Source organism: Felis catus, chromosome E3 (genome assembly GCF_018350175.1).
Source record: "Felis catus isolate Fca126 chromosome E3, F.catus_Fca126_mat1.0, whole genome shotgun sequence".
Lineage (NCBI taxonomy): Eukaryota > Metazoa > Chordata > Mammalia > Carnivora > Felidae > Felis > Felis catus.
Window position 1 is genome coordinate 26610068 of NC_058383.1, and position 22046 is coordinate 26632113.

The window sequence follows — 22046 nt, forward strand, 5'->3', positions numbered from 1 at the left end:
TCCCCAACTTAAGGTATTCTGTACTGTCCTGGGTCTTGCTTGACGTCACAACTGCTTTACTTCCTTTCCAGTGTTGAGGCATTCGCTTTTGTGAGTGAGGGTAGCTGGGTCGGTTTCACTGTACAGATATTTAATTGAGTTTAGGCGGAACCTGATGATGGAAGGTGCAGCTTCAAGCGCGGGAGAGCAGCTGGTGGATCTGACCTCTCGGGACGGAGCCTGGTTCCTGGAGGAGCTCTGCAGCATGAGCGGGAACGTCACGTGCCTGGTGCAGTTACTGAAGCAGTGCCACCTGGTGCCGCAGGACTTAGACATCCCGAACCCCCTGGAAGCTTCTGAGGCGGTTCACCTGGCCAACGGAGTATACACCTCCCTTCAGGTGAGCACTTTTAAGTTAGCTTAAAGTTGATGAATTTGTTTTAGATCAGTTGAACACCGTACTTCTTACATCTTTGGTTCAGAAAGGCAATTTGACTTCTCCCCTTTTAATCCTGCTTCATTGGTCACTTAAAGATCACTGAGAGGTTTGTGGCCATATGTTGGTTATAGTTGCATAAGTTCTTAATATATGGCATTAAGCCTGTAAATGTATAACTTATCTAAACTCAGAAAACATTAAAATATATTTCTCACATATTTATAGGAATTAAATTCAAATTTCCGGCAAATCATATTTCCAGAAGCACTGAGATGTTTGATGAAAGGAGAGTACACATTAGAAAGTATGCTTCATGAGCTGGACAGTCTTATTGAGCAGACCACTGATGGCGTTCCCCTGCAGACTCTAGTTGAATCTCTTCAGGCCTACTTAAGAAATGCAGCTATGGGACTTGAGGAAGAAACACATGCTCATTACATCGATGTAGCCAGGCAAGTGAATGCTAGCTGTGCAGTTTTCTTGGGAAAGAGATGGGGAAGCCAGATAAAGGGGTTCTGAGCTCTTACTCTACTCTGAGTTCAGTTTTAATTTTACAGCAGATACAATTACTTGCAAATGCTTACTTATCTTTAAAAAACTTTTATTTGGGAATAACTACAGGTTCTCAGGAAGTCGTAAAAACCGTGTGCAGGGACATCTCGCTCACGCTTCATCCCTCCTGCGGCATTAGCATCTTGCCTACTGATGGGCTGTGGCAGCACCGCGAAAGGGATGTTGCCGCGGTCAGCGGGGCTTTCTGAGGTTTCACCAGTTACTCACGCGCTTGTTTGTGTGTGTGTAGCTCCGTGCCGTTCTAACACATACACGACGCGTGCGTGGGTGGTGTTTCCCCATGTGAATACACACGGAGTGGAGTATAGTATTTTTTAAGCCAGCCCTCAGAACTCCATGAAATCACATGCGCCAGTTTAGTTAGCTAATGGAGTATACGGCTCACTTCAGGTGAAGGCTTTTAAATTTGCTTAAATTTTATTAAGTTTGTTTTAGATACTGAACGCTGTGTTTTTCATCTCATAAATCCAGAAAAACAGTTTGACCTTGGAACCTGTAAAGGTTGGGTGGTTCCTCCAGCCATGCACTATCCCCATGGTTTAAGTCCCTTTATCTCTGGTGACTCAAGACCTCTTTCTTTGGCATTCTCGTGTCCAGCTGACCCCAGAAAGTATAATTGAGAGAGTTGAAATGGATTCACCTGCCGTGCTTCCTCCATGAGAAAATTCAAAGATTAAAGAAAGTAGAATAGTAGAATGAACCTTTGTTTTACCACCTTTGGGTATTATCTGCATCTGTTTAAGTTGTTTATTTGTTTAAATTGTACTGCCCTGGGACGCCTGGGTGGCTCAGTCAGCTAAGGGTCCAACTTTGGCTCAGGTCATGATCTCGCAGTTGGTGGGTTCGAGCTCCGAGTGATGCTCTGTGCTGCTGGCTTGGAGCCCAGAGCCTGCTTTGGATTCTGTGTGTCCCTCTTTCTCTGCCCCTCCCCTGCTCTCTCTCTCTTTCTCAGAACTAAATAAACGTTAAAAAAAAATTTTTTTTTTAATTGTACTACCCCAATTAGTTTGAAGCAGGTATCTTTTCATTCTTAAATACTGTAGGAAGTATATGTATCTAAAATATAAACTTACTTTTCTTAAAAAAATTTTTTTTAATGTTTGTTTTTGCGAGAGAGGGAGACCCAGAATCTGAAGCAGGCTCCAGGCTCTGAGCTGTCAGCACAGAACCCCAATGCAAGGCTTGAACTCACAAACTGTGAGATCATGAACTGAGCTGAAGTTGGACGCTGAACCAACCGACCCACTCAGGAGGCCCTAAACTTATTTTTCTTAATCATGGTGCTACTTGACCTAAAATGTTAACAATAATTTTTAGTGTTTTCTGCACTCACAGTTTTCCTGTTTTATGTTTACTTGTAGTTACTTCACCATACAATAAAAAAAAGAGTGTAATTATTATAAATGTCAGCTAGACGATGGTTTAGATTATTTGCCTAACATCTTTATCATTTAATTTTTAGCATTATTTCAAATGTGAAATGTAGATCAGTACACCTTTCTTTCTCACTGTATTTCAGCCCTCATTTATCTCCCTTTAATATCTAATTCAGATTTCCCTTACCTCAAATGGATGATTGTCCACTGTTTTGTATGAGTTGGGTGACTATCTTCATGCTTGGTTCTGTTACAGCTTAAATTTGTACCTTGTTTTGGAGAAACTTTCATCATCTTAAGGAAAATTTTATAGCATGATGTAGCTCTTTTTTCCATTAGAAATTGCTCTGGTTAGAGAAAGACAGATACCGTATGTTTTCATTCTTATGTGGATCCTGAGAACCTTAACAGAAACCCATGGGGGAGGGAAAGGAAAAAAAAAAAAAAGAGGTTAGAGTGGGAGAGAGCCAAACCCTAAGAGACTCTTGAAAACTGAGAACAAACTGAGGGTTGATGGGGGGGTGGGAGGGAGGGAAGGGTGGGTGATGGGTATTGAGGAGGGCACCTTTTGGGATGAGCACTGGGTGTTGTATGGAAACCAATTTGACAATAAATTTCGTATATTAAAAAAAAAGAAGAAATTGCTCTGGTTAGCCTAGTTTTTAAATTCTCTTAATAGTTTTGTAGCAGTTTCTGTGTGATAAAGTTGACAATCTAGTTAACATTAGTGACATAAACTGATACTAGTTGTAGGTACTAGGAGTGCTGTTTTTGATTTTTTTTATATAAAAATTTCGGAATAGTGTCTTGATCCATAAGCCACTTTGTAAGTCTTAAGTTAACAATGATGAGCAGGGTGAATTTCTGAAAACCTATGCTCAGACTATGCATTATTCAAAACCAAGCTTGCCAAAGATGGCAGGCATCTGAGTTTACTGCCTGTAGTTGGCTCGGTCATGTGACAGTAGTGTGAACATCCTGGACAATTTTTGCTAAGTCCTCCAACTTCAGAATTTTGTGATTCTTGACAGTTATTGGGAGGCTATATTATTTTACATTCTTTGTATAAAATGAGACTGTAATATCTTAAAAAGTTCTTTTAAAAATTGTTATAATTCAAGTTTGCATTAAATTTAATCACATGATCAATTACTAATACTGAATTGGAATCATTAACTTCACATTATGGTGGACACCACATGCCGTTTTACCGTGAACACTCTTCACGCAACAAGATTTGTTTTCTAGATTACATATTAACCGGCTCTGACACTTGTTGACCTTCTGTGTGTTCTCTCTCAAACTTACTACTCTTCAGGTAGGATTTTAATTCCCTTTTCTTTTTCTCTAGAATACTTCACGCTCAATATGGTGAATTAATCCAACCAAGAAATGGTTCAGTTGATGAAACACCAAAAATGTCAGCTGGTCAGATGCTGTTGGTAGCATTTGATGGCATGTTTGCCCAAGTGGAAACTGCTTTTGGTTTACTAATTGAAAAGGTAAATATTGACTTTATGAATAAATAATGCAAGTGTAGTAAAGTAGTTGTTCACAGTACAAAGAGTGGAGAAATGAACTTTTCTTCTTTTTTACATAGTTAAACAAGATGGAAATTCCCATAGCTTGGCGAAAGATTGACATTATAAGGGAAGCTAGGAGCACCCAAGTCAATTTTTTTGATGATGATAATCACCGGCAGGTGCTAGAAGAAATTTTCTTTCTAAAAAGACTACAGACAATTAAGGAGTTCTTCAGGCTCTGTGGTACCTTTTCTAAAACTTTGTCAGGTAATACTTCACATTTAAACGTGTTGGATTTAGTTGTGTAGAATTTAGTTGTGTAGGATGGGGTAGGCTTAATTTAATTGTATGTTCATTAAGTCTTTTTTTATTTTTTTATGTTTATTTAGTTCTTAGGGAGACAGAGTGTGAGCTGGGGGAGGGGCAGAGAGAGAGGGAGACACAGAATCTGAAACAGGCTCAGCTCAGAGTCTGACGGGGACTCGAACTTACGAGCTGTGAGATCACAACCTGAGCTGAAGTCAGACGCCCGATCGACTGAGCCACCCAGGCTCCCCAAGTCTTGTTTTTAAATAAGCAGTACTGTCACCTTATTTTGCTTTGCATGAAATACTTTAAGAAGATTTTCTTTTTTTAGGATCAAGTTCACTTGAAGATCAGAATACTGTAAATGGGCCTGTTCAGATGGTCAATGTGAAAACCCTTTTTAGAAACTCTTGTTTCAGTGAAGACCAGATGGCCAAACCTATAAAGGCATTCACGGCTGACTTCGTGAGGCAGCTCTTGATTGGACTTCCCAACCAAGCCTTAGGACTCACCCTCTGCAGTTTTATCAGTGCTCTAGGTGTAGACATTATTGCTCAAGTAGAGGCGAAGGATTTTGGTGCTGAAAGCAAAGTTTCTGTTGATGATCTTTGTAAGAAAGCAGTGGAGCACAACATCCAGATCGGAAAGTTCTCTCAGTTGGTCATGAACAGGGCAACTGTGTTAGCGAGTTCCTACGACACTGCCTGGAAGAAGCATGATTTGGTGCGCAGGCTGGAAACCAGTATTTCTTCTTGTAAGACAAGCCTGCAGCGTGTTCAGCTGCATATTGCCATGTTTCAAGTAAGTATTTTTTGAGTGTGGTTTTCCCCAATGTAGGAATTTGAAAATCTGGGGAGATTAATATAAAACAATATAAGGGGGAAAAAATATAAACATCCTGAATTGTGCCAGCTTGCAGCAAACCCAGCTTTTTGGAATTTTGGTGTTTCTTTCCTGTTATTCCTTGTCTGTGTTCCGTGTAGTGGAGAGTGTTTTGTGTTTACACTTTGTGACCTTTGAATTCATTTCCATCAGCGTTGTGTGTTTGGTATTGTCTGTGTCATTAAGTATTGCTTGTAAATATAATTTCTAATTGTTGAATTTATTCGTTATGTGAATGTGCCTCCTATATGATTTAACGTGTAATTAAGATGATTTCTAAGGTGACTTCTGTTCTGTTTCCCTGATGCTCTCTTGATGTGTTACCAACTTTGTGCATGAATCTGTCATCATTTGGAAATTGTTTTTTTGAGAAGCCGGTTTTTGTCCTTGATTAGTTAGGGGGCCAGTATGATAGCACAGGCTTTGGGGGTGAGATGGATTTGGATTCAGGTATATGAATCTGAGTTTAACTTCCCTAAGGTGGGGACAGTACCTCTCACAAAGGTTCAGGACCATGAGGGTTAAAAATGTTCTAGGGGCACCTGGGTGGCTCAGTTGATCAGGCATCTGACTCTTGGTGTCCGCTCAGGTCACGATCTCGTGTTTTGTGAGTTCAAGCCCCACATTGGGCTCTGCACTGGGGTGGGCTTGGGGAGGTGCGCGGAGCCTGCTTGCGATTCTCGCTCTCAAAAATAAATAAACTTTAAAAAATCCGCCGCTCCCCCCTCTCCCCCAATTGATGTTCTATATGGAATGTTGGGTGGCTCAGTCATTTGAGTCTGACTCTTCCTTTCAGTTCAGGTCATGATGTCACGGATCGTGAGATGGAGCCCTGAATAGGCTGTCAGTGCAGAACCTGCTTGGATTTTCTCTCCACCCCCCCCCCCCCCTCAAAATAGATAAATAAACTTAAAAAAAAAAAATGATGTTTGGGACAGTTGGGTGGCTCAGGCATCTGATTTGGTTCAGGTCCTGATCTCGTGATTCGTGGGGTTGAGCCCTGTGTTGGGCTCTGTGCTGACAGCTCAGAGCCTGGAGCCTGCTCCGGATTCTGTGTCTCCCTGCCCCTCTCTCTGCCCCTCTACCATTCATGCTCTCTGTTTTTTCTTTCCTTTTCCTTTTCCTTTTCCTTTTCCTTTTCCTTTTCCTTTCCTTTTTCTTTCTCTCTTTCCTTTTTCTTTCTCTCTTTCCTTTTTCTTTCTCTCTCTCTTTCTCTTTCTCTTTCTCTCTCAAAAATAAACGTTAAAGGGGTACCTGGGTGGTTCAGCCGGTTAAGCATCCCACTTCTGCTTGGGTCATCATCTCACAGCTTGTGGGTTTGAGCCCCGCACTGTGCTCTTTTGGCTTCTGTGTCTTCCTCTCTCTCTGCCCCTTCCCTCTACTTTCATGCGTGCACTCGTGTGCGCTCTCTCTCAAAAAATAAACATTAAAAGTAAATGTTAAAAAAAAGTTATGTTCTGTTTAAGACACTAAGCACAGTATAAATTGTAGCTATTCCCCCACCCTCACCCCCACCCCCGCCAATACAGGCTTCAATATTATCAGTAGCTTCAAACAGGTTATATAACTCATAGAGTAATATTTGGGGACTGCCATTTTCTTGGGGTCTGTTTTGGTACAGACAGTGGTTTTTTGGAATCATTTATGTTGAAGCTGCTTCCCAGTGGTGGAATTGGTGGTTATAGCCCAGTGTGAGGAACCAGTGTATTTCCTTCTCTTTGCGGTTTTATCAATAGCTGTTTTTCTTAGCTCATGAATTAAGAAAACTAATTTATTCAGATTTTGAAGTTGTTTTCATTACGTATTAATAGTCTTTCCAACACGGAGGTTTTAAAATTTTTTCTTCTAAAAAGTGTGATGTTGAAAGTTTCATTATTTGATACGTTTTAGTTTATTTCCTTAAAAATTGACAGCCGTATGGAAAACATAAAAAAGCCTTTCAGTTTTGTTCATCTGAACAGCTGTCCATCATTTTAATAAAAGCGCAGTGTATTACTTTTAAATTATAGCCCAGTTGGCCTTCTGGGGTCACCCTTGAAATGGAAGGCGCTTGACCCTCTGTCAGCAACTGCCTGCCCCTTTCTTCTCCGGAGAAGTCTTTGTTCTGTGACTCCTGCCATCATTTCTTTTAATCACTTCTGTAGCCTTATGCTGGACAACCCCTCCCCACCCCCCAGTACCCGTTCTGATCTCTTAACTGGAGATGTCTTTTGGGGGAGGTTGTATACTAAACTTTTTTACAGACTTGGAAATATCTTCAGAATTATTACTTAGATGTTGCATTTCACTGATTGAAGAAATTTATCAGCCATTCTCTACATTAGGAAACCTTTCACCTGGTTGTGATCATTTTGTAATTTTGCACTTAGAGTTCTCTGCCTGCCTCGCTTTGCTGCAGCTGTTTTTTTTTTTTTTCCTTTCCCCCAGTCCTAATTCATACCTCCCATCTCTTTATCTAAAGGTTTTTTTTCCTGCTGATTTTATTACATTGCTTTTTCTTTGAACAGTGGCAGCATGAAGACCTCCTTATCAATAGACCACAAGCCGTGTCAGTCACACCTCCCCCTCGGTCTGCCATCCTAACCAGCATGAAAAAGAAACTCCATACTCTGAGCCAAATTGAAACTTCAATTGCAACAGTTCAGGTGTGTTCGGTCAGACCTTACTTGCAGCACATTGACTTTGAGAGAGCACCTGCACCGTGGTGACGTGTCGGTGCTCCGTGGTTCAGTGTATCTGCCCGTCTGTCCTTGGCTTCTGAGCTACAGGGGCACACTACTTTTCACTTTTACGGGTGATTTATCTTTTTTCCTTACCCTCCAAGGTAACCAAATCTACTCCCGCTACTAAGCTGTGTATTTTGAGCCAGGAATAGAGACATACTAAATATTTCAGGTTTTTAATGGATTTGATGATCACTCTGCCTTTGTGCATTAAGGGAACTCTGGTGATTAGAAAAATGTGTCTTCTGAAATGTACATAAGCAGTTCCATCTGGCTTACTGTTCAGACCTAAAAAACTTAGGCAGTTCTTATCCCTGTTGTATAATTAAAGGTATTTAAAGGCGATAGAATGTTTTCCTTTTATTATTGACTGTATTTCTTTGTCATTTCTGCTTAATATTTAGTCTCACCTCCCTTTTTTAAATAAGAGAAACAGTTCTTGATTATGTTTATATACGTATCTTTGTATTGTGTATTCTTATATCATGTACGTAGTAGTAACTGATGTCTTCCTGTTCATTTTATAAATTAATGTGAGTACAAAATCTAGTGTAGTCACTTCTATAATTTTTACATATTTAATGAAACTTTCTGGAGCTCACTTCTTTGAAGATCAAAGTACCTTTTCTCTGTAGCATACTAGGCCTAGTTTTCAACTGTGGAGAGCCTTTCTCACTTGAGAGGTGTGTTTGTGTGAGAGAAAGAACGGGAGAGAAGTGCAGGAAAGACAAAGGATGGGAACCCTTTGCCTGAAGTGGTGAATAAATAGTGAAATAATTTTGTTACATAAAACCTTCTTTATCATGGTAATCTGGATACATTTTTACTATCTTCCATAAGCTTCTGAGTTTCTGAGAATTAGATTTTCATCTTTCACAACCAAAAGTATAAATGGATTTTTTGAATTAAGCTTTCTATTTTAATTCTAGGTGGTTACCGTACAGTGTTACATTAGTTTTAGGTGTACAATATAGTGATTCACTAATGCGCTACATTACTCAGCGCCCATCATGATAAGGGTACTCTTCAGTCCCCATCATCCATTTCTCCCCTCTTCCCACTGACCTCCCCTCTCGTAGCCACCAGTTCTCTATAGTTAAGAGTCTGTTTCTTAGTTTGTCTCTCTCTCCCTCTCTCTTTTTCTTCACTTGTTTTGTTTCTCAAATTCCATATATGAGTGAAACCTTATATTTGTCTTTTTCTGACTTATTTCACTTAGTATTATACTCTGTGGCTCCATCCATGTTGTTGCAAGCGATAAATGGATTTTCTTCTAGATAGCACATAAAGTGCATTAGGAATTGGATGTAGCAGGTGTTTGATTTTAAAGACTACTTTATTTAAAAAGGAAAAATTTTAAGACAAACCGAAAGCCAGTTCTTCCCAGACACGTTGAACCTGTTGAAAGTGAAATCGAGATTAATTCCACAAGGTGTTTGTTAAAAATGTTTTCTGAATGATGCATGTGCTTCTTTTGAATCTCCCTGGTATTGATATAAAATGCCCAGTAGGAATTGGAGAGTGTCAGATATTCACTGAGATTGCTGGCTTTTACAGGAGAAACTAGCAGCACTTGAAGCAAGTATTGAACAGCGACTCAAGTGGGCAGGCGGTGCTAACCCTGCACTGGCACCTGTACTGCAGGATTTTGAAGCAACAATAGCCGAAAGAAGAAATCTTGTCCTTAAAGAGAGCCAAAGAGCAAGCCAGGTATTGTGACCCGTGCGTGCCATCTTTGTTTTCAGTTACATGATGATACAGCTGATTGGAAGTTACGTGTGGGATAACTAGGGGTAGCTTGAGAACCCACCCTCAAGTTGACAGTACTGGGAAGAGGGACCTGGTAGGCCTTGGTGGGAAGGGCATCGCATCCATCCTTTAGGCTGAGCTCACAGCCAGTTATTTTCCTGGACCTTTACTGCCTCCCAGCTAAATATAAAGTAGATTCAGCCTCTGTTGGAAAATAGGGAGTTGAATTCCATATTTGTCTAAGGTTCTCTTTATGCAGCTTAGGTGACCCAAAGATTTGATACTGTTCTTTCAGCATGGCAATAAAATGTCTTTATGATCTTGAATTCTGCCAGAGGTTGTGGATTAAGTTGGTTACTTTGGGGGGTGGAGAATGGAAACAAACTATTAGGTATGTCCAGTCAGGTAGATAATTAGACTAAATCAATGACATGTTTCAGTACGTCCTTAAAAGAACTATTTGCATAATCACAATAGTATTATCATACCTTAAAAGATGTACGTAATGTCGTCAAATAGCCAGTTAGTATTCTGTGATCTTTACTGTGAAGTTAGGCAAGAGGAGAAGCAGAAGGGCAACATTCCAAATTGAAATTTGGACATAGCACAAATAAGCTGCCCCTGAATATGATGATAGTTCTCTTACGGAATAAATTTTCTGTGTGAAAGCAGTTGTACAGCAGATACTTTTACCCAATTGTACTTAGGTGCTTTTAACCATCTCAGACCTAATAACATCAACCAAAAAAAAAGTGCATTTATTCATAGCCTTTCTCAGGCTTACTTCTGTTTTGTCCCAGAAGAGTCAAACATTCATACCATTTTCAGGACCAGTTTGGTCCTGAATTCTGGAAATGAATAGGCAATATTTTTTCATGTCAATTAAAATTGCATTCCCCCCTTATTGTGGTGGTTCCATTCCTCTTTTGCCTCTTCACAGGTCACTTTCCTCTGCAGCAATATCATTCATTTTGAAAGTTTACGAACTAGAACTGCAGAAGCCTTAAACCTGGATGCTGCGTTATTTGAACTAATCAAACGATGCCAGCAAATGTGTTCATTTGCATCACAGTTTAACAGTTCGGTCTCTGAGTTAGAGCTTCGTTTATTACAGAGAGTGGTGAGTCTTGAATCTTGGTGGGGTGGGTAAAGAGACTTGTTGATGAAAATGATAAGGCCAGTGTTATGTGCTCAAACTCCATTTAATATATTCACTCGGTTTACATTTATGCAGTGTGTATACTACATATATGATGTTGTTATGAGGGATATAACAATGGTTAAATCTTGCTCTTAGCTCTCAAGGAACCTATTAATTATAAATACAATGAATTAAAAAGTGAGCCTGGGTGGCTCAGTCTGTTAAGCGTCCAACTTCAGCTCAGGTCCTGATCTCACAGTTCGTGAGTTCAAGCCTTGTGTCAGGTTCTGTGCTGACAGCTCAGAGCCCGGAGCCCACTTCACATTCTGTGTCTCCCTGTTTCTCTTTGTCAAAAATAAATAAAATATTAAAAAATTATTTTAATGTATTTGTATTAAAAAAAGTGAAAAGGGTTCTCAGAGCCACAGTTGGAAGTTCTGTGGAGTTTCAGAGGGAGGAGAAATACAACGTATAGCAAATGACTTAAATGTACTGAAAATACGGTAGCAGACGGGGCTAGTGGAAGGTGAATGCTGGACAGGAGGGCTAAGTCCAAAAATAGCAAATTGATACATTTGATGTTTATAGTTTATGAGAAGACTTTAATTAGGAAGCTCTCGTGGCCTTTGAAAGCATGATTTACATTGGGTTTAGCATTCTAGATTCGGATCATCTTTGTTATTCTAGATACATTTGTTATGTCTTAAACTATTTCCATTTCTTAAACTATTGTGTAGGTCATTAGTACATGACTTGGCAAATGAGTTTGTGTCACTTTGAGTTACTAGTACCTTTTAATGGTGATGATGAAGGAAAGAATCTTCCATTATTTATTCCATCTAATGCTTAAAATCAAATGTTTATTCTGTTTAGGACACCAGTCTTGAACATCCTATTGGCAGCTCTGAATGGCTTTTGTCAGCACACAAACAACTGACTCAGGATATGTCTACTCAGAGGGCAATTCAGACAGAGAAAGAGCAACAGATAGAAACGGTCTGTGAAACAATTCAGAATCTGGTTGATAATATAAAAACTGTGCTCACTGGTCATAACCGGCAACTTGGAGATGTCAAACACCTCCTAAAAGCAATGGCCAAGGTAAGACTGATATGAGTGACACCCAGTCAGATGTCTCTTTTCATAAAATTACAAGTAGTCGTATTTGGGAAAATAACGATATAAACAAAAACAACTTCTTGGTTCACATCTTCCAATTTGTAATGGAGTTAATTTGTGTTTTTATCACCTTTTTTTTTTCTAAAGCAGGTAGTCGTATTCTGATTTTGTACCCAGAGAAACTGGGGGTTAAAGAAATGGATTAACCCAGAGTCCTATAACTTAACAACAAAGCTGAAACTTGAATATAGTCTCCAGGTGTTTAGATCTCCAATGTCTCGTCCTCCTCCCCAGCCTTATCCCTAAGCTCGTTCACCTCCAAAATGAATGAAATGTAGTCTCTTCCTTTCAGTATCCTACGTAATTTCCATAGTAAGGAAACTCAGCCCCACAAAAAAGCTAAATAACTTCATCATTACAAAACAATGAATCATTTAACTTGGGGATTTATTTTAACTTTGACTTTTTGTTTTGTACTGGAAACCAGATTCCTGTAGAAAAGGAGTTAATTATGGTAAACAAATTAAACACTTGCTGGAAAAACACATATTACTTGTTATTCAAAATGTGACTGTCTTATGAGTTACTATTGAGACCAGTACCATTTCTGTCAGTCATTAACATGTGGATTCCAGGATGAAGAAGCTGCCCTGGCAGACGGCGAGGATGTCCCTTATGAGAGCAGTGTCAGGCAGTTCCTAGGTGAATACAAATCATGGCAAGACAACATTCAGACGGTGCTGTTCACATTAGTCCAAGCTATGGGTCAGGTTCGAAGTCAAGAACACGTTGAAATGCTCCAGGAAATAACTCCCACCTTGAAAGAACTGAAAACACAGAGTCAGAGGTAAGGATGCCTTCTGGCCTAGATTTCAAATGGAAGCAAAAATCTGGTAGAGTAAGTTTTGCTTATTTAATTCATTTAAATTTTTTCAGTTTTGTTCAGATTTATAAGTAGCTACCTGGTGAAGCATTTCATAAATAAGCCATTTTATTTTGTATTTCAGTATCTATAATAATTTAGTGGGTTTTGCATCACCCTTAGTCACCGATGCAACAAATGAATGTTCGAGTCCAACGTCAGCTGCTACTTATCAGCCATCCTTTGCTGCAGGTATGACTTTTCCACTTCAGAAAAGACCTGAAACTTCATCTGTTCCTAATCTTATTTTTTTAATTTATTTTTAAAGTTTATTTGTTTATTTTGAGAGAGAGAGCACGAGCACAATTGAGTGGGGGAGGGACAGAGGGGAGGGAGAGAGAGAATCCCAAGCAGGTTCCCTGCTGTTAGCGCAGAGCCCGACATGGGGCTTGATCCCACAAACCGTGAGATGATGACCTGAGCTGATTTCCAGAGTCAGATGCTTAACCAACTGAGCCACCCAGGTGCTCCCCTCCCCCTTTTAAGTTTTGGCTTAAGTTTAAAAGTGCTTCTGTGAGAGAGTAAAAATACCTTGTGTTTAAATCTTCTTCAGATAATTTATGAATGGGGCGCCAGGGTGACTCAGTTGGTTCAACGTCCTGCTTCAGCTCAGGTCATGATCTTGCGGTTCGTGAGTTTGAGCCTTGTATTTGGCTCTCTGCCCCTCCCCGCTCACGCTGTCTCTCTCACGAATAAATAAACTTAAAAAAAAATAACACATGAATATAAAATAAATACTTGTCAGAGAAATTATAAAAAGAAAAATTTGTAGTTTCATTCCAATTAGAGGTCAGTCCGTTAATATATTTGTTGTTATACTTGTAGTTACGTATGCATAGTACATGCACAAATTGTGATCATTCTGTGAATGCAATTTTTGTTGTCTTTTCCCACTTAATACTAAATTGGTAATTTCCTCGCCACCAAATGATCTTTTAACAAGTGACTTCATGCCCAAATTTAATATGCCATTCTGTGTCTTTACCATATTAACCTTATATCGTTGGACAGTTCATACGTTTCTAGTATTTTGGTGCCACAACAAGCATCACTGTACAAATTCGTTTCTGAATGTCTAGCTCTTTAGGCTGTATTTTTCAGAGGACAGTATCTATTTGAAGGGATAAGGATTTTAAGGTTCTAAAATCATACTCACCTTTGTGGCTATATATGTGTAGTTGATGGTTGAGAGAGCCCTGCCCTGCTCTTTGTCTCCCTCCTTCTTCTGTTTACATGTGAATTGAGCTACCTACTCTTTCCCTGTAGCAGTCCGGAGCAACACTGGCCAGAAGACTCAGCCTGATGTGATGTCACAGAACGCTAGAAAGCTGATTCAGAAAAATCTTGCCACATCAGCCGATACTCCACCAAGCACCATTCCAGGAACTGGCAAGAGTGTTGCTTGTAGTCCTAAAAAGGCTGTCAGAGACCCTAAAACTGGGAAGGGTAAGTTAGTAAGAATAAGGGTGCCTTAGATACTTGTACAAAGTTGTGGTTTGACTTCTATGTTTCCATTGCTTTGTAGCTGTGCAAGAGAGAAACTCATATGCAGTGAGTGTGTGGAAGAGAGTGAAAGCCAAGCTAGAGGGCCGAGATGTTGATCCAAATAGGAGGATGTCAGTTGCTGAACAGGTGACCTTTTAAAAATTATTTATTTATTACTTTAATTATTTTTATTATTTTTTTAAAAGTTTTATTTAAGTAATCTCTGCACCCCATGTGGGGCTCGAACTTGTGACCTCAAGATCAGGAATCACATGCTCTTCTGACTGAGCCAGCCAGGTGCCCCCAGGTGACCATTTTTAAACTTGATCTACACATTTTCATGCTGCTGAAACAGTACAGGTTAAAAGATAAACTCACCCATATTCTTGGAGGTTCATCAAGAAATGAGGAACGGGAATTTATTTTCGGGATTCCGAAGATTTTGAGTAACATAACTCTGGAGTTGTCAAACATTCACCATTTTATTCTGACTACCCTGTTAGCATGTTCCTTTCTCCCCAGTCCCTCTTTTAGCAGAAATTAGAAGTGTGACTTGACCCTCTCTCCTCCACGAGAACACAGTTAATCTGCATTTTAAAGAGGACTGTCTGAAGGTTTCCAATGAAATGAGGGTGATGTTTGGGTGCGGGAATAGTATCTATAAAGTGTTTGGGGGTGTCAGTTTGTCTGAAGTCATTACTCTGAAATTTTCTCATTAGTGTTATTAAAATTATATATTTGAGAATGAATTCCCCTCTAGCTGTTTATTTTGAAAAATTAATTTTCTTAATGTTTATTTTTGAGAGCATGTATGCTCAAGAGAGAATGCGAGCAGGGGAGGGGCAGAGAGAGAGAGAGAGAGAGGGAGACACAGAATCTGAAGCAGGCTCCAGGGTCTGAGCTGTCAGCACAGAGCCCGATGCGGGCCTCAAACTCATGAACCGCAAGATCATGACCTGAGTCGAAAGCTTAACCAACTTGAGCCACCCAGTTGCCCCATATATTGAAGTATTTAGGCATGAAGTGTTACTAGGTATTATTATGTATTATTAAAAAATTAATAAATACTTCAATATATGTCTCCTAGACAAAACATTAACTCAGGAAACTTACCATTGATGCTAACATTGGTTGTTACCTAACATTCAGTCCATACTCGGATTTCTCCAGTTATCCCCGGATGGCCTTTATTGTTTAGCCCTTCTCTCTTGAACCGCCTGCTCTGCCCCCAACAAGATCTAGTCAAGGCTCATCTTCATTTCATATACTTGTTCTATTTTTTTTTTTCAACGTTTATTTATTTTTGGGACAGAGAGAGACAGAGCATGAACGGGGGAGGGGCAGAGAGAGAGGGAGACACAGAATCGGAAACAGGCTCCAGGCTCGGAGCCATCAGCCCAGAGCCCGACGCGGGGCTCGAACTCACGGACCGCGAGATCGTGACCTGGCTGAAGTCGGACGCTTAACCGACTGCGCCACCTAGGCGCCCCTACTTGTTCTATTTTTTAGTTGTCTTCAACGTCTAGAACAGTTTCTGATCGTTTTCTTTTCCTCTTTTTCTTTTATGACATTGACCTTTTTGATGTGTCCAGACCAGTCATTTTGTAGAATGTGCCTCACTTTTTATTTGTCTGATATTTTCCTCATAATTAAATTCAGAATCAACATTTTTGTCAGGAATGCTATGTCGCTGATGTGTCTTTCTCAGAATTTTACATTAAGGGACACCGGTCAGTGTGCCATCTTTTGTGTTACTAAGTTAGGTCATTTGGTCAATGGTAGTGTGTTCTCCTGAATTCTCCTTTACAAATGTACCTTTTCTTCTGTGGGTTGAAAATATGAGACTATGATTACCCTGTTTTCAATGTTTTGACATCCACAATTCAGTTTTAACATCAGCACTAAAAGTTTTTTTTAATTTTAAATGCTGCTGCACTACTGTGTAGAAACTTAAACTCTTCTTGGTCAAGAGGTACTTCCTTAGAAATTACCAAGTTTGTTAAAAAAAAAAAATCCATGGACAGGGGTGCCTGGGTGGCTCAGTCTTAGGTTAAGTGTCCGATTCTTGGTTTTGGCTGAGGTCATGATCTCACCATTTGTGTTTTGAGCCCTGTGTAGGGCTGTGTGCCGACAGTGTGGAGCCTGCTTGGGATTGATTCATCCCCCCCGCCCCCTACACATGTTCACTCTCTCTTTCAAAATAAATAAACTTAAAAAAACCATGGACGATATGGAGTCAGAGGGGTATCTTTGCTTCCGAAGCTTTCTGGTAGGTTAATAGCTTGTGTACTTTCGCGACTGCCTATCTTCGCTCTCTGTCCATTTGTTTGAAGGATCTTTGGCTATTGTGCTTTTTATTCTGATAGTTACTAAATTTTATATAAAAGAGAGTTAAGGGACTTAGAGGAGTGGGGTAAGTGTAGAGATCTTTGTGCACGGCTTTTGGTATAAGTCATCATTCAGCAGCCCTATATTGAGCATTTAATATACAATTGGATCCTCTGGATTCTCTGGATACAGAGATAATTATATCTCTTACTATAAAAGAAAATTTAGCTGAGTCAGAATCAAGGTATTTGTTGAGTACCCAACTGTATTGCAGAATGTGCCAGGCACTTTCTTATACGCTGCCTAAGCATTTACCTAGTGACTTCATGTGTTTAACCCCAGGAGCACCTGTGGGGTCAGTGGGGGCTCTCTTCATCTAAGGATTGACAAGCTTCAAAGGGATTTTTGATTTTCCCAAGACACACCTCTTGTAAACTCTGGGATTATGAGGGAAGCTCAGGTTACTTAACCTCTCCACCATAGCAATGACATGTCCTGTGGGCAATTAATTTGGGTGATTAGAAACTTACTTTTAAACAATTCTTAGAACTCATATATGTCCTTTGAAGTTTTAAATGGTTTAAAATATTATCCTGCCTACTTTTACAGGTTGACTATGTCATTAAGGAAGCAACTAATCTAGATAACTTGGCTCAGCTGTATGAAGGTTGGACAGCCTGGGTATGAATGGCAAGACAGTAGATGAGTCTGGTTAAGCGAGGTCAGACATCCACCAGAATCAACTCAGCCTCAGGCATCCAAAGCCACACCACAGTCGGTGGTGATGCAACTGGGGGCTTACTCTGAGGAAACCTAGGAAATCTCGGGGCGCTAGGAAGTGAATCCTGCAGGACAGCTGCACTCAGGGATACGCCCAACACCATGGCCTGCAACCCCAGGGTCAAGGGTGAAAGAAAGAAAGCTCACCGCCTGAACATGGAGATTGTCTTTCTGCCACAGAACAGCTGCAAACGTGTCAGGAGGTTAGCTGCAGAAAGAAATCGGGATGCCGCGGAGCACAGAGTGATTTGGAACTCCATTCCACCTGACCCTGTGTGTACAATCCAGGAAAAAACAAACCCCGCTCAGAAACAGAGAAGACTGGGGCCGCGAAGAAATCACAGCCAAGGAAGATTTGATGCATTCAGATTCTCGTGTAACACTTGTTGCTTGGCAACAGTACTGGTTGGGTTGACCAGTAGGCACAAAAAGGCTATGCGATAAGAATTTCAGAAATGGACTGGAAATGGAGAGCTATGTAACAGATACACTACATTGGAAGAACTTACTTCTGAAATGAAGGGGAAAAAAAAACTACCCATCGTCCTGTCCTCCTCCCCCAACCCCACACCATCTACCCATCCTCCTTTTACCTGATCTAGTAGATTAGCCATCTTTCAAATTTACTTTTATTTCAATCCTTACATTTCATATACTTCCGTCTCGATGCTGTTAACAACCTATTTGGAGTGATAAACAGGAATTTCTCCAAAACCACTGATAACATGGAAAATTCAAGGATTGTTTAAAGGTCTGATGATCACATACAAAATGTAATCCTGGTTATTTAAGTCATTTCTGTGATTCTATCATGTACAGTTTCCAGAATTGTTACTGTGCATTCAAAAGTAATGAATCTAACAGACATTTGATTTAATGTACACTCCCCTTTGCTTATAGTGTGCATTTTTGGGGAGGTCATTCAAATTTTCCCTCTTCTGTGATTGCTGTAGTTTCTTTCATAGAAAGTAGCTAATCCAATGTAATCTTTTACCTTTTTAAAAACCAGGATAGAGTACCCATTAGAGTTTTACATTGTTGATGACAGATTAACAATAAAGTGATGTTCTGGTGGAGGTAGAGTGAAATGTTTTTTAATTCAGTTTTCTCATTTGATACTTTTAATTTACAAAGTGTAAATTAAAAGTGCTTTGGTTTACCTGGCATTTTAGGACATGTACATGAAACATCAGCAAATAAGAACCACCGCCATCGTTTATTAAGTTCAGTTATTAATCTGTGAAGTCCTTTACTTTTTGCACAATTTTAATAGTTTGCTGTGAATTCATGATCAAGGTTTCCTTAAATTTAGTGTTGCATTTCAGTACTGTAAGCTGAATTGTTGATCCACAATAAAACACAGACTAGGATAGGATTCTTAAAATCACGTATCAACACAAAATAGAACACAAAATCTTGATTGAATACATTTTTCCTGCATTTTAGAGATTAGGACTGTGATCATTTCTGGTCGCCGGTCTTCACAGACAAACTTGAAGGGTATTAAGGAAAAATTCCACGTAGCTCTGGCCTTTTCTGTATTCTGATTGCCACCTTAATCTATAATCCTTAGGTACCCGTGAGAGAATGCATCTCAGGATCAGTGCTTTTTTTAATACTTAGGCAAGTATTGCAAGCAAGGTGGTATTTTCAAATACCCATGTGTCCAATAGCCAGTTAAGGAACCTAGTGCATCAAATTTTATTTTCTTCATTCATTTGGACCTTATTTTCACAATCGAAACAACCTATCTGGAATAATGATGCCATATTGTGTTTTGCACGCTGCTTTATTTCCTCGAGGCTCTGTGGGAGCTGCCGCGTCCATCACCTGATTACCTCTGCTCTCTCAAAAGTAAAGTCTTTCCGGCGACATTCTTTGTTGTCACAAGGGAAAACTTTTATCACAGTGATAAAACAAGGTCACACTAGTTTGTCCCGACAGAAATTGCTTTTTTTTTAGGTAAGGAAGGTAAAGGAAATAGGTGGGTTTTATTGCCTGAGAATTTCAGGCTTCAGAGGTACCTGGCACCTTATCCGAGCAAAAACAAAACAGCTTTATATCAGAAACATGTGCCTCTGATAAATTATCCATCGCTTTTATTTTAAAATGGTCCCTCTGAGAAGAAATAGTGTGGCATCATACATGTTTGGTTGTGGGGCAGATGTGACCGATGACTTCAAAGCTTGCTCTTTACTGCACTCTGCATAATAAGACCCTGATCTGTACAGTTTGCCTTCGTCTGGGAAGTCTTTCTGTAAGCAGCCTTGGCTTTTTGAACCGTTGGAAGCAAACTCAGCAGATGTAATCCGTGGTGAAAGGCCCTAGTGATGGAGCAGACTGAGAAGCCAGCGCAATACTGGGGGGATTGTTTTGTAAGATAAAGTTGAGAGTGCGGTAGTTGTGAAGTCACATGTCTTTGCTGATACAGAATACCTGTGGACAACCAGGGATCTGCTCCTCTCTTTTCCTTTCTCTCCAAGATTCAGGGGGTATACAATAACCTACAACCTCTTCTTCCATTCAAAGTACCCTTGGAAATTGAAGTTGATCGTAAGTGTTTTGTTGTCTTTGATTTTCTAAAATTGCCTGAATTTTAGTTGATATCTCTACAGAGCTGTGGAGGCTTAGTGGTTTACGGAGCTGTGTGTATTTCTCGTTTAGTCTTTCTTCGCTGTGTCTTGCAGGATCTCATTCTCTCTGGTCATGAGTTAACATAGTTTGCTAGGATTATTGAGATTCTTTTGCGTCTGGCACTTGTGGTGAGTGTTTTTGAGATACGTGAGATTTCTCTGTGTGAACTGATAATCAAGCTCTTGATCTGCTTCCCTAATTTTTTTTTTTTTTTTTTAAGAGCCCAAACCCCAAGTTCAGGGTGAGGGTTTGTAATACAAAGAAAAACTTTCGTAACTTCTGCCCTTAACACTTGCCACTATGAAGCTTAGTGTGTAGTTTTTCTTAATACTGTCCGTGTTTGGTGTCTTCTGCATTGTTTTTGTTTTTTAATTGTGGTTGTTCTGACGTGTGAAATTTAAGGAAAGAGCCATTAAAAAATGCCGAGCAGGGCAATGCAAGTACAGCCAAAAATATTAGAGTTGATGTGCAATCTTAGGTCCTTTTAAATCTGGGGTATTATAGGCAGTACTTTAAATTGAAAAGTCTTCCTGGCCTATTATCCTCCACATATTTGTAATTATTCTGGGGGCTTACTTGTTTTGGCAGTATTAAAATCAAAGGGGCTGGTTCTTCTTTTACCTAATTCTTTTCATATGAAAGGAAGCACCTACAATTAGCCTGTTAGACCGATTCATATACATCAAAAATCAGCAAATGCTTTACTGTTAGCGCACATACCTTTGTTTTACATAAGATTAGATGAATGTGAAAAACAGTGACCTTCCATGCTCTATCATCGTGGGCTTGTAAAATGTAATTTAGAGCTAGGACTTTCCCCCCTTAAATCAGGGAGGTAGACTATAGTAATGTAAGGGTCACTTAAAGAAGGTAGATTTTGTTTTCAATGTATGGGTTGTATTAGAAATTTTCCTCCTGTGGGGAAAAGCTAGCTTAGGGTTACACGTTTTTCCAAACATTGCAGAAGGGGGAGTCCCCTGTATTATGAACCCCTCAGGATTTGTTGCACTTTTCCTGCTTTTTAGGCCTGAGTAACATCACCACCATCCCTTATTTACAAAAAGGCAAATGGACTCCCAATTGAGAAGCTTTACAGGTTAAGGGTTAGTTGTACAACATGAACCAACTCAGAGTCCCTTGCTTTCTGCGGGAAATTGGGCTTACTAGGGAAAAGCTGTTTGTTGTGCTAATGTAAAAATGTCATACAATTAGTTTGATTTTTGAAGATGGTAAACTTAAGGAATTGCATGTTCTCCTGAAATGCAGGCTTGTAGAATGTTTTTCTTTCAAAACAGGCTGATTTTTTTTTCTTTTCTCTGCCTGACAGTCCAAGTTTCAGCTCCTGTTTAAAGTTGTTGTGTCAGTTATTTTCCTGTTTTAAATTTCTCTTATATTTCCACCTGTAATGTCAGTGGCAACATCATACTTCATTTGTTAATTTACTTTACCCTTATAAGAGCAAATTGAGTTTAAATGAATCTTCCTTGTCCTAGTAACATTGTATAAATAAAGTGGCTTCTCTGTACAAAAGGTTGTAATGCCTCCTGATGGATATAATTTTGTGATTGTATTTAAGATTAAAAGTTGAATAAATCACACCAGCTTCCTGAAAATGTTCATAATGCATCTTTTGGAAAACAAAAATACATGCCTACTTTGTGCATATTTGCATTAACACAGCAAAGATTGTATGAAATACCTGTTTTTCAGAAAATAAAGTCTTAAAGAAAGACATAGCATTTAAGCTCTGGATTTATTGGTTGAAGTAAGTTTCAGAAAGCTTACTTTTTCAGTATGGTTAGAGGTTTTGGTTTTGTTTTTTAAAGATTTTGTTTTTAAGTAATCTCTATATCCAGCGTGGGGCTTGAATTTAACCCTGAGGTCAAGAGTCACATTCTCTGCCTGAGCCAGGTGGGTGGACCTCAAAGTAATTTTTTAATCGTCAAAGTATATTTTTGAGCAGCAGCTAAAATTTTACTTCTGTGGGTAAGTTCTAGTATCAAGGTATAATTTAATCAGCTTGTCATTATTTAAAAACAAAACTATAGCACATTTTTAATATGTATATTCCCTGGGGTATGAAAGCT

At 39.5% G+C, this 22046-nt stretch overlaps 1 protein-coding gene across 4 annotated transcripts in view; it reads left to right on the forward strand.

Moving 5' to 3' along the window:
* Positions 1-21698, forward strand: part of SMG1 (SMG1 nonsense mediated mRNA decay associated PI3K related kinase) — a 139888-nt gene extending 118190 nt beyond the window's left edge. For 3 of the 4 annotated variants that reach the window (XM_045047987.1, XM_023246642.2, XM_023246640.2), the window contains 14 exons: positions 145-379; positions 644-870; positions 3719-3869; positions 3968-4157; positions 4528-4997; positions 7586-7723; positions 9359-9511; positions 10491-10670; positions 11565-11792; positions 12446-12657; positions 12818-12924; positions 13999-14178; positions 14258-14364; positions 17155-21698. In XM_045047987.1, coding sequence (XP_044903922.1) covers positions 145-379; positions 644-870; positions 3719-3869; positions 3968-4157; positions 4528-4997; positions 7586-7723; positions 9359-9511; positions 10491-10670; positions 11565-11792; positions 12446-12657; positions 12818-12924; positions 13999-14178; positions 14258-14364; positions 17155-17232 — 2656 coding nt within the window. In that variant the 3' untranslated portion in view covers positions 17233-21698. The remainder of the gene's footprint in view (positions 1-144; positions 380-643; positions 871-3718; positions 3870-3967; positions 4158-4527; positions 4998-7585; positions 7724-9358; positions 9512-10490; positions 10671-11564; positions 11793-12445; positions 12658-12817; positions 12925-13998; positions 14179-14257; positions 14365-17154) is intronic. The other variant, XM_023246641.2, reaches the window with a different exon arrangement.
* Positions 21699-22046: the final 348 nt, after the last annotated feature.